This window comes from Cariama cristata, unplaced genomic scaffold (assembly GCF_000690535.1).
Source record: "Cariama cristata isolate BGI_N322 unplaced genomic scaffold, ASM69053v1 scaffold15600, whole genome shotgun sequence".
NCBI classification, from domain to species: Eukaryota; Metazoa; Chordata; class Aves; order Cariamiformes; family Cariamidae; genus Cariama; species Cariama cristata.
The window spans coordinates 74,010-86,349 of NW_009594277.1; the positions used below are offsets into that span (position 1 = coordinate 74,010).

General features: G+C 39.1%; 1 protein-coding gene across 1 annotated transcript in view; it reads right to left on the reverse strand.

The window, feature by feature from the left end:
* Positions 1 to 511: 511 nt before the first annotated feature.
* The window catches only part of LOC104159586 (macrophage mannose receptor 1-like), a gene marked incomplete at its 5' end in the record, with an annotated part of 17,048 nt that continues 5,219 nt past the window's right edge, over positions 512 to 12,340 (reverse strand). Inside the window, 5 exons of the mRNA XM_009697533.1 lie at positions 512 to 849; positions 1,230 to 1,283; positions 5,183 to 5,350; positions 7,262 to 7,378; positions 11,590 to 11,742. Coding sequence (XP_009695835.1) covers positions 599 to 849; positions 1,230 to 1,283; positions 5,183 to 5,350; positions 7,262 to 7,378; positions 11,590 to 11,742 — 743 coding nt within the window. The remainder of the gene's footprint in view (positions 850 to 1,229; positions 1,284 to 5,182; positions 5,351 to 7,261; positions 7,379 to 11,589; positions 11,743 to 12,340) is intronic.

A 12,340-nucleotide genomic window follows, 5' to 3' on the forward strand; every position in this document is an offset into this window, starting at 1 on the left:
CCACATACTTGGTCCTCTGTGTTGTACAAAATGATGGGAACTGAAATTATATCATAAAAGTTTTTTTTTCCTGTGAGGTTCAAAAAGGTTGTGCCTAAATACAGACTTGTCATCTAGCAACTACTCCTGTAGTTAAGACCCTAGGGATACTTGAAAGATGATAGAATTAGAGGTGTTTGCTGAATAGCTTGGAGAACCTGTGCATTAACATGGTTTGAAATAAATCTGGTGTAGAAACTTCAAATCTTGGGAGCCTTCTCAAGAGGATCTACATTTTACTTCCTTTATTGCATCCATTTCTATTGTTCCATTTAATAATTTGTCAATATTATCTCAAGTTTTTTTAAGACCCACACTCACCAGTGTGGATCATCAAATCATGAGATCTGAAATCTTACAGATTATACAATGGTTACAAAATAAAGTGACTGCTGTATACAATATTACGCACACACTGAAACTGGCTACTACAGTATTCGTGCATGAGAAAATAGCTTTGGCTTAATTCTAATTGCATAATTTTATTAAAACAAGGCACATTATATTTTATTACATTACATTTTACATTACATATTACATTACATTTCATTTTATTACATTACAGTGTCGCATGTTCATTTTGTTCTATGTTGGTCACAAGATCCTTTGTGTCACTAGTTCCAGGAACTGCATCACTATTAAAATACAAATTGTTCTCGAAGCTGTCATTTGTTGACAAGCGATTCTTTCTTCTTTTGTAGAAGAGATAGCCTGCAAGGCTGCTTCCAACTAGGATGAGGATGACAACAATAACTACAACTCCTGTTTTACCATGGGTCAGAGTAGGAGCCTTCTCATCCTTTGTCATTGCTGAAAACAAATACAAAGGAATCAAGGGGACGCTACATACTCTTTATTTGATTACTGGAAACAATTTCTTTAGAAAGCATGATGTTTTAAGCAAAAGTGCTTCATTTGTTTCAAAATAATGAGACACAAAGGTAGCAACATAAAATTAATTGATTTTAAAATGCTAACATTGTATGCTATATCACAAATTGTTATTTTTTTAAATCTGCATTTGGACACTGAATGGTGTATATTGTATTCTAGTAGGAAATAATATGCTCCTAGGAAACAGACATGGTACTCAGGTACATAAGAACATGTAAGAGACATAATAAAGAATATGATTTGTTCTTCTCTTACATGGGACTAGTTTTTGTCTATCTGAAAGACAACATTCTTACCCTTTGTAGGCATTTCAGCTGGTGGCATTTCACTTGCTGGTGGCATGTCAGTTGCTGGCATTTCAAAACATTGAAAAAGAATTGTGTTATTATAATATTCTGTTATTTATTTCTACATTATTCATTATTTTTTCTATATTTGGAATATATTGAAAATCATATTCAGAGAAATATATGGTAGTATATACCACTAAATACCGAAAATACTTGGGTTTCATCTGTACAGAGCTATGTACACCTATCAACAGGCATAGCACCATGGGATGTTGTATTCTGGTCTCTTATGTAGTTACTTACATAAACTAGCAGAAAAGAAGAAACATCAAAGAGCTCCACAGAGACAGACCCTGACATCAGTGTAAAACCCCAAGAAAATCTACATAGCATCTTCAGGACACAGATGATCTAACATAATCCTCAATATAATTACAAATTCTTGCAGTACTTGTTATCTGATGCAAACACAGCAAGTGCAATAAACTTGGTTTGCCAAGAAACTTTAATGGCCTACCTACAGACAATTAAAATCACTCATGAACTCCAAAATGTCTTACCATGTATCACATTCAAACTAAAATGTTTGTAGCTCATTTAAAATTTAATATCTGGACCACGAAATCTGGCTTGCTGGGAAAACTGGGCCATCATTTAAGATGAAGATCCATATTTTGCCATGTGGACATACAATGAGTCTATAAATCTTGAATCAATGCATCATGTTCCATTCTGAAAAAGGTGATTTTACCAATCCTTACTTACATTGCCTGATTTCATTAATAATCCAACAATCTCGACTTCCAAAGATTTTCCAGAACTCTGCTGGAGTGTCTGTTAGCCTAGCTAGTTTTATGTTTAGAGACAAATATTACTCTATATTTAGCTCTTCAGAGTAAAACTAGGCATAAGTACTTGGATGTTTCCAAGAGTTTCTATCATGAAAAGCATCTATTACTGCTGTTTCAATAAAAAGCAGTTTGTTACCTGTCTGCACTACACCAGCACACAAATCTATGGAAAACAGGGAAACTGGGACCTTTCTGTATTTGTACATTTTTGAAGTGCTTTCTAGAGGCATTGCATGTTTTCTACGTTGCATGTCGTGTCCAGTTCTGGACTCCAAAGTACAAGAGAGAGAGAGAGAGCTACTGGAAGGAGTCCATCAAAGGGCCACGAAGATGATGAAGGGGCTGGAGCATCTCTTAGGTGAGGAAAGACTGAGAGACCTGGAACTGTTTAGCCTAGAAGAGAAGGTTCACAGGGGATCTCATCACTGTATACAAATACCTGAAGGGAGGGTGCAAAGATGACAGAGCCAGGCTTTTCTCAGTAGTGCCCAGTGACAGGACCAGAGGCAATGGGCACAAACTGAAACACAGGAGGTTCCCTCTGAACATCAGGAAACACTTTTTCACTGTGAGGGTGACTGAGCACTGGCACAGATTGCCCAGGGAGGTTGTGGAGTCTCCATCCTTGGAGATATTCAAAAGCCACCTGCATGTGGTCCTACACAACTGGCTCTAGGTGGCCCTGCCTGAGCAGGGGATTGGACCAGGTGACCCCCAGACATCCCTTCCAACCTCAACTGTTCTGTGATTCTGTGAAGATAGTCATAGAATCATAGAATCATTGTGGTTGGAAGAGACCTCAAAGATCATCAAATCCAACCGTATACCCAATGCCACCATGCCTGCTAAACCCACTAGACAATGTCTCGAAGCGCCACATCTAAACGTTTTTTGAACACCTCCAGGGATGGTGACTCCACCACCTCCCTGGGGAGCCTGTTCCAATGCCTAACGACTCTTACAGTGAAGAAGTTCTTCCTAATATCAAACCTGAACCTCCCCTGGCACAACTTGAGACCATTTCCTCTTGTCCTAATGCTACCTTATGTCCAAAAGCACAGTGTAAAAAACAGTCTCAGAAATGTAACAAGGAATAGAAGGAAATTATTTAGATTATGCAAATTTGGAAAATAATCCTCTGGCTGCTTTGCTTCATTTGACTGGAAAATTTTTGGAATATAATAACCTAGACACTTTTTCCTTGTTCACCAAAAATTGTTGACTGGCCAAGTTTGGTATAGCACTAATCATGCATATTATGCACATCACTGTTGGGTTTTGGTATGAGATGACTGCATGTTAAACCTACCTACAGGTTAAACAAGCAGTATAATTAGGGATGTGAATCTGCTATTCCTGAAAAGCAAGAGTGAGATGCCATGAACATAGAATCATAGAATCGTTTAGGTTAGAAAGGACCTTTAAGATCATCAAAACATAATACACCTAGTCACTTTTTGTAGCACAATCAACTAGCACCTGTTGAACTACTGAACAGTTCTTTAGAGTATCTCCTTACTTACAAAATAAAGTTAGATTATTTATGGAACAGACTCGCTACAGAATTTCAAATTACTCTGGTAAAAATTACCTCAATAAATGGAACAGAAAATAGCATCTACTCTACGGGAAGGCTTCAGTCACAGTTGTGTGTCTGCAGCCTCTTCAGTAAACAGTAAATGTAACAAGCCGTAGCAAATGCAAGTAAAATCATGCTTCTAAGACCCCACTTATTAGCTTATAGCTATTTAATATTTTTTTTTCAATTCTGAAAATGGAGAATTATCACAGCTTTGCAAAACTGTGCCAAGCCAAGCTGCATTTCTACAACAGTGTAGGACTTGGTTGTGTCCTGTCCTTGAGTAAGCAACTATATAGTCTTTGCATTGACACTGACGTTTCCCTGACTCCATGGTATTCCTGCTCAGGAGGCTAGACTGGCTGAAGCTAAACCTAGAAAAAGTAACTAGCTTTCATCTGCTTCAGGTCCTTGATATGGCTCAGTACCAGCACAAACAGATGAGTTGAATGGTTGAAAAGGAAGGGTGGACATTGATTTTAAAACTTGTTACCTACATCTATGACTATTCTGGATGGAGAATGAAAATAAAGTGCTTTTTTGTTTGTCAATCACAATGTAAAAAGACAGGTAAGTAGACTCTGAATGGATGGTTATATCTGACAGTTCTGCAGTATTTCCTATAGAAGATACCATTGTCATTGCAAGCATCTGAGGAAGTAAGAATAATTTTGCATGAGGGCAAATTTAGAGAAAGGATAGCAGAATTTCTCTCATTTCCGGTCTTGGGGAGGAAGTGGGCATATTTCAGCTACTACATGTATTTCACTCTTCTCAGTAAACATTAGTAAGAGATTTTGACATTGCTATACATGCTGGAAGAAATTATTAGGATGACTTTTTGGAACACATATGCACTAGATGCCTTTACTGTCAAATTTGCACATTCAGTTATTTCAAGACGCTTTCAGTTTAGCTTATTCAGACTATGCTGCTCGCTTTGCGCATTCAGACTATGCTATTTCCTTTGCTTTTCATTCATTCATCTTCTCAAAACAGGAGAACACAGATACAAAAGGTCTCAAACTGTTCATTAATTCACAATTCATAAGCATTCAATTCACAGAAACACTGCTTCATAGTCAGAAAATGCATGCACATGAGACTGCCAGAAGGAAGTAAGCAGAGAGTACTCCCTGGGCTGAGCAGAGGGGATACCCTAAGGAATGTATTTTCAAATAGATGGGACATATTTGTGTGTGCAAGGCACAGTACTAACATTGTGATTACTCAACGATTATAGATACAGAACAGGCAAACTTGTTAAGTGTCTACACTAGGTGCAGTTAAGATATAGGAACACAATCTCTTTAAGACAATTCTGAAGGAACTTGAGCACTGGCCAGAACTTCTGCTTTCTGACAAGAGTTATTCTATCTTTTTGTTGGCATACAAACGTGCATCCCTTGGCATTTATAAAACCACAAAACACCCAGCTAAAATGCACTGCGTGTAACAACCGTCTACTAATATTAGCATACAAGGAGCACACTCCACTCATAAGACAAATTCATAAATTTAGCACTTACTTTTTGGCTTTTTACAGACATAGCCTTTGTAGGAAGAGCAATAGATATTATTCCAGTACCCAGAGTTTGCGTACATTTCAACACAGTGCTCACTTTGTTGAGGGGAAGGTTCTCCTACATTCCAGTTGACAAAATTCACTGCAGTGTTGTCTAGCCACAGCCATTCTCCTAATTGGAAAAACATTTAATATGGAAAACCAAGACAGGATTCATTTCCATCTTGACACCTGCTCCACATTTATTGCCTTCCTGAGAAAGCTACTTGTGGCCAGTCTTGGAGACAAGTCACTGGACTATTTAGATTTTTGGTCTAACACACTATGTTGCCCTTAAATTTTTATGCAAATAATACAACATCAATTTTTTGAAAAATGATAGGTCAATCTGGCTTATGATGTTACTAAGGCAAGAAATTTTAAAGTATCTCCCACGATTTATTGCAATGATGCAGTGTCTATTTATTCGATTTATGGAAATTACTGATGTCAAAACATAATTTATCTTCATCAGAATGCTCTTTATTTCAGTAATTTTTGGGGAAGTTTTGTGTTACTTTTTTCAAAGCCCCCACTGAAGTGTTTCTGAGTCCAATTTTATTCCATTTGTTTTTCTGCTCCTTTCCACTGACTTTACACACACAATTTTCCTTCTTAAAGATCTGTTTCAAAATCTTGTGATCACTGTTGTTCAACTATGCTGGGACTTTCTGTCACTTCCTTCCTGTTCCTTTTTTTCTTTCTTTCTCTTAATAGTGTTATTTATTTAGAGTAAATGTGCCTCTTGTGACTCTTAAGTTGTACTTAAACAAGCAAGTTCTTAGACTCAACATGAAAGCTATGTTTTGTTTTCTTACAAGATTCTTCATATTTTGCTTTTTTAAAAAAAAATTGCCTGCCACCCTTTCTGTCAGGGCATAGCATCTGGATACAGTCATGTTTCCAAAGATATGAAATCTAGTTATGCTGAACTCACTATAATCACTATCTAGTAATACAATGACATGTAATTGCTGAAGTAGCTCTTGTGTTTATGATCACTGTAAGAACTTTACTGTTCTGCACCTGCTCTAGACCACTTCAAAAAACATTTTATGCATCAATTAACCACATAAGTAAACCTCAGCTTTTCTTTATGTCTTACGGTTATAAATCATTACTCTCTTCAAATTCTTTCCTCTTCTACTGAAAACTTTCACTTTTCCTGGTTCAGATTCAAGTACCATAATTGAATATTTGTCTTCTCCCCAACTAGTTTGTCACTGAAGTGGTTGAGCAGGCAGTTATATAAAAAAAACTCCAAAACTCAAGAAAATCCCACCCCAAGTCACCTGAACAATTCTGCAGTCCTGCCTCTGACATTGTTATACTGGAGCTTTTACTCTGAACAGCAGAAGACTTCAGTAACTCTTAGGTCTATCATAAAGACAGAAATAGTTATTTAATTGAATACTAATTATACTAATGAAAAAGCAATAATCAACAAATTTAAGATTTAATTAAAGCAGCCTATTGCCTGTTCTCTCTTACCTTACCTTTCTTACAGTGAGGCAGAAAATAGAAAGACTTCTGATACACAATTCCAAAGACACAAACAATTCCAGCTTCAAAGTGAAGCTGTTCTGAGGGCCAGCTGTAACTAAAGATGGGTGACTGCTCATTCCAGGATGGTGATTCCAAAGACTAGAGGTCATGTTAGCCACACTGTTCTCTAGCTCAAAAATTGGAGTATCTCAGTGACAAATACATCAACCCAAGGCCTCTCCACATTTGAGAACCATTTGACTTTGGCTCAACTCCCAACACAGTCCTGTCTGTACTCTGCTATATGCACCTTTGTGCCTTATTTTGTTGTGAATTACTTTTCTTGCTTTAAGAGGAACTTTCTGGTTATTCTGTTATGTATTACTGGTTATTGCTTGATTACAATTGACCAGCTTCCTCTATGATGATAATATATTACCTTTTCTAATTTTACTTTTTATATATCACAGAAGTATAATGTGAAATTTTCAAAACCCATGTCAAAGAGCTTATGACAATTATTCACCAAACAAAAAGATGTTAAAAGTAAAGAAATTACCATCCACATTTCTGTACATTCCTGTCCAAAAAGTTGACGTTTTCCCTTCAAGTGGTTCAATGGTGTATGTCAGAAAGTTGGCTTCAGCTGAGTCTTCAACCGATACCAAAGAAGCACCTGGGAGACACACAGGAAAAAAAAAATCTCTTAGAGATGTAAGTTTCACAGTAGAAAGCATTCTCATTGTCCTGTCAAATGTCAGTCTTATTTTTGCCACTGACTATCTGTGCTGAATTCCAAACCGAGTTTGAAGTTCAAAACAGAATCTAACTTTGGATAATATCTTATGAAGGACTCCAGTGTTGTTGCTGAAGTATTTCTTATCATTTCCATGACATTGCACTAGCATTTTGTTTGTTTCCTCACCCACTGGGAAATAGCAACATAATTGAATAACAACTGTAGGCGAATTACAACAGGCCAATATTATAACCACCATAAATTTCTGCTGATGTGTTAATATTTAAAAAAAAAACAAACCTCTAAAAAAAATAAAAATTTTAGTAAACTGTATGTATAACTTCAATCTGTGCACAATATAACTTCACACATTAATGATTAAATGTTTTCTGAGTCTTTGTATAGCTCATGTATAGCACAGACTTTGCTGACTTTCTGAAACACAGTCCTTAGTGTGACTTTTTAACCAGGTCTTATTTTCCTACATTCTCTTTGTAGCCATCAGAGAAAGAAAGATCATCTCGGTCATCTGTTGCTCAGTTAGTGTAGTACCCTGTTAGTCATCCACATACAACACTAGGCATCTGCTATGATTCATTCTATATGACACCCTAGCAAAGTCAGGAAGTCACAGCATGGAGCCAGCAGGCAGAATGAGCTACACAACTTTGTATGGAGTGGTACTGAACACTGGAGAAAGTACATCTTCGGTTCTCTTTAGTGTGGGGCTGGAATGCAGTCAATAGGTATGGAGAAATAGCTGTGTTTGGTCCTTGACTGTTGAATTTTTGAAGGTGTTTTTTTCTCAGGTAAGGAAGGCACAGTTACAGAGAATGAAAATATAAAAGTCATCAGAATTACTGCTGAGTTACTGATAAATTCTACTATGGTTCAGAATTCTACTATGGGTAAGATACAATTGGAAAATGTCCAACTGCAAACAGAATGCAGAGTGCAAGCAGGGACAGCAGGATATAAGAACATGGAATGTTCCTCTTTTTTCACTGTAGTCTTTACGCTTTTCTAATTGTTCCCCTTTTGCTGAATGGTATCAGATGTTTGGTTACTGTTAGGCTGTGTGATGAAAAGCTTCACTGTGTATCCACAAAGGAGCACAGAGAAACAATGGCAGATGGGGAACCCCTTCCCTGGCTACTCAGAGGCCCATCACAGGAGCCATCAGCCCATCGAAGACCAATCTCCATAAGCTCAGAGGAAAAAAGAGGCACAATGGCAGGGGAATAACCCAAATTATGGACTCAGAGGATGGGCCATCTTGCTCAGGCCCCTCCTGGGACTGTCACAGGACATCCTCAGCCCTTATCCAGGCATGAAACCTATTGAGGCAAGCCAATTTCAGAGTACCTTTCAGACTGAGGAGAGTTACTGCCTAGGGGTATGGGATATACAATGGGATACAGAAGATGCAATTTCAAGATTGCACAAGACTTATTATGAGATATTCAGAGGAGGAACCAAAGACAGGGAAAGGGATGGACCCAGATGATTTGGGAGGAACAAGCATGGGAACATAGAGGGTTAAGGGAATAAAAAGACTGATCATGTGTAAACAGTCTTCTGGTCAGCATGGTTGTCTGGCCACACCACGCACCTGATCTGGTCAGACAGTCCTACCTTCTTATTAAACTCTCACTATTTTCATGGATGAAAGACTCTTCATTCTGTGTGCATCTGTGTGCATGTACCAGCAACTGGAGTGGGACTGTGACTGAGACACCCTTGTGTCTGTGGTGCCAGCAACTGGAGCAAGTGCAGGTACATGAGTGAGTGTGTGATCAATGACAAGTCAGCCTAGCCAGAAGTAGGTAAGCCAGGTGTGTGTGCGCATCACCAAGGGTGAGACCACAAGGTGAGCTGGCTATCAGAGGGACCAGGGGAGTCCCAGCCAGCTGTTGGAGTGATCTTAAGGGCTGCGGGTCTCTAAGGATGAGACCTGCTGGTGTGTATGCATCTCTAAGGGTGAGACCAAGTAGGGAAGGCTACTGGGGGACCGGGGGAGTTCCAGTTAGTTCTGTATGTGTGTAAGCCCCTCTGTGCCTCTATGGGCACAACCATGGCTACTGGAAGGACCAGTGTGTATCTGTCGCTGGGACGGCGTCTGCACCAGCAACAAGAGCTAGATTGGTGGCCATGGGTGCTCATATTTCCAGGTTGCAGCAACTGAGGACACTGAGATCCATGGGCCAGCTACTGGGCAAACTGAGTGTCTGAGTCCAGCTGCTGGAGGGATCCACATTGTACTTATGTATATACTCCCACTAACAGACCTTCATCCTGATCAGCCAGAGAGAGGAACACAATAAGGGTGTTGGTGCAGGTTGTGCTCACGTGAGCGCTCTGTGTTTCTGTTTGTGCTGATCTGTGTGGCCAGCCACAAATACACGTATAGATGTGTTTTATATGTGTGTGTGTGCACATACAAGGAACTCATTTTCAGCCTTGTCACTGGTTGGACTTGGGAGCATAGAGTTATGGCAGCCTTGCCTCTGCTGAGCTGCTGGATTTAGCCTGCCCTAACAATTACCATGAAAGATTAAGGTTAGCATTGAAGGCAAGGGGCTGTCAGTGACATGAAGTCTTAAGTATACTAGCATTCAAATTTTAAATTCCACATACTGTCATTCTTTTACCACACACGCTGAAATACATGGTCAGTGCCTTTTTTCAGGAATCTTAGTTCAACAGAAAAAGGCAATTCTGATGTAACTGCAGATTCCAACAACAAAGATGTGGGGCAGCTGTGGACAACATGAGTCAGTGGGTGGAGGCACCTGCTATCGCATGCAACATCATCATGCAATTCCTCTAAAATTTCACCTTAAAACTCTTTATTTGTCCCACTTTTCTTATTGAAAGTCTATTGCAGAAACTCAGTCCTCCAAAGAAATGCAATGTTACTTAATTTCTCACACAAGCTTATTCAAAATTATAATCATTCCACTTAAAGGAGAGAATTGCAGATAACATGTAACAGGTGTTATGTGCACAGCTGTCAAGGTCTTTTTGACTATGCCTGACTAAGAATATACATTGCAGCTTTCAAAGACTGAGCATCTGTCCTGTCAACAAAAGAACTCAGAAGACTGTATAGAAATGGGTCACAATGTATCATTTGTCATAGTCTTAAAGACTGAGCTACAGCCAGAGTGTTCTGTTATGGAGACTTTTCTATATTTAAAAGTGTATTATCAAGTACCTTCTTCCAAATGTTACACAAATGTGGATGTGGAGAATATAGTAAGATTTAAAAAACATACACCAAAACTTGAACTTTCCCTTAAAAATACTAGTTTCCGAAACTAGAGCTGGCAACATACTAGCTATGAGAACCCAAGAATGAGCCTAAGTACCAGCAGAAAGAGTGAGATTCTTCTTACTCAGCATTAGGTGTCTGTATTTGACACGAGTTTGACTGGTAGGTTTATTATCAATGGAGACCTCATCAATCCAGTCAGTGGAGTTTAGGGTGCAATTCACCTGACCGAATGTTGATACATACTTCCAGTGAAGATGAATCTGTACTCAGTTCTGCTGACAGCATGAACAAGATCTCTGCGTACTCTAATGGGAGGTTAGACACCTAAGTTGCATTGCCACTAATGCTATAGACATATAAAGTCTAGCATAATGAATCTTATATCACTTTCCCAGAGAAGGAAGTTGCGAGAATGAAACAACACAACAACTCTAGTTTACTAATATATTATACAGCTTAGAAGCTGTAACTTTCATTCCAGTGGCATAAAACTGCAATAATCAAGGGGCAAATTAGATCAGGAATACAAAAGATATAAAATGCCATTAAAATAACATTTAATGACTACTGTGGATGAGGCTGACTACTTCCTAGCAGGGTCAGAGGACAAAGTTTCCACTTCTGTCATCTCTACTCCAGGCCACATGGCTCCTCTAATGCCTGGTCCCACACACATGAAAGACAGTGTGTGCCACTGGTAGACAGCTATTTTCCATCTCCTCTCAAACTGAGGCAATAACTGGACACAACTCGCTTTTCCAACACTTGGACCATCCTTGAAATCACAAAAATACATAGCACATATTCAGCTTTCCACAGAGAGGGAAAGCAAGCCAGAAACATGTGCTCTTTGATTAAGGAGGATACTTACCTAGTCGAAGACATTCTAAAGATGCCTGGGCCCAGTTTCTTGTAGATGAAGATTCAATATAGTAGCAATGACCTCGGAAAGGGATCCAAGACTTGTGTCCTTCTGATTCAGGGCACTTTCCTGGAAGCTGAGGGGGCTCGGTGGGAGCTTGAACTGTTTTTAAAAAAAATTGAAAAATAAAAAGCACAAAATTGTCCTGCTCAGTCAGACCTTTTACCTACGATAAAAGGAGATAAAGTCCCTGTGGTGTATGAAAGGAATATGCTGGGGAAAACTGTCTGGGTTTTTCCTGCTTCTGGTGAAGGCAAACCCATTCACAGAATTGCTTTTGCTCAGGGGCCTGGATTTACTTGATGGATGATGCTGAAGGATGGTGAAGTTCAATGTGTACCACAAGATGATTTGACTCTAGGTGAGAATACTCAGTTTTGAATTCTATGATGTTAATTGCTACATAATACTAACAGTGTTCACTAAGTGTCTTTCAGGCTAACACCACGATGCTGAAAACATAGCTAGCTTCATCAGTGGTGTCCAGTAACTTCTAGAAGATGACACCTTTAATCCGCAACCCATGGGCACAAACCATGCCAAATATCATATCATTTCTCCTGCCCTGAGAGACTGCTATGACTGTTATTTTTCGTTATTATTGTTTTATTAAATTAGTTTTAATTTCCAATCCATAAATCTCTCTCCCCTTTCTCCGTCTCTTCCCCCCCCCCCCCCCCCCCCCCCGCCGGCCGGGGGG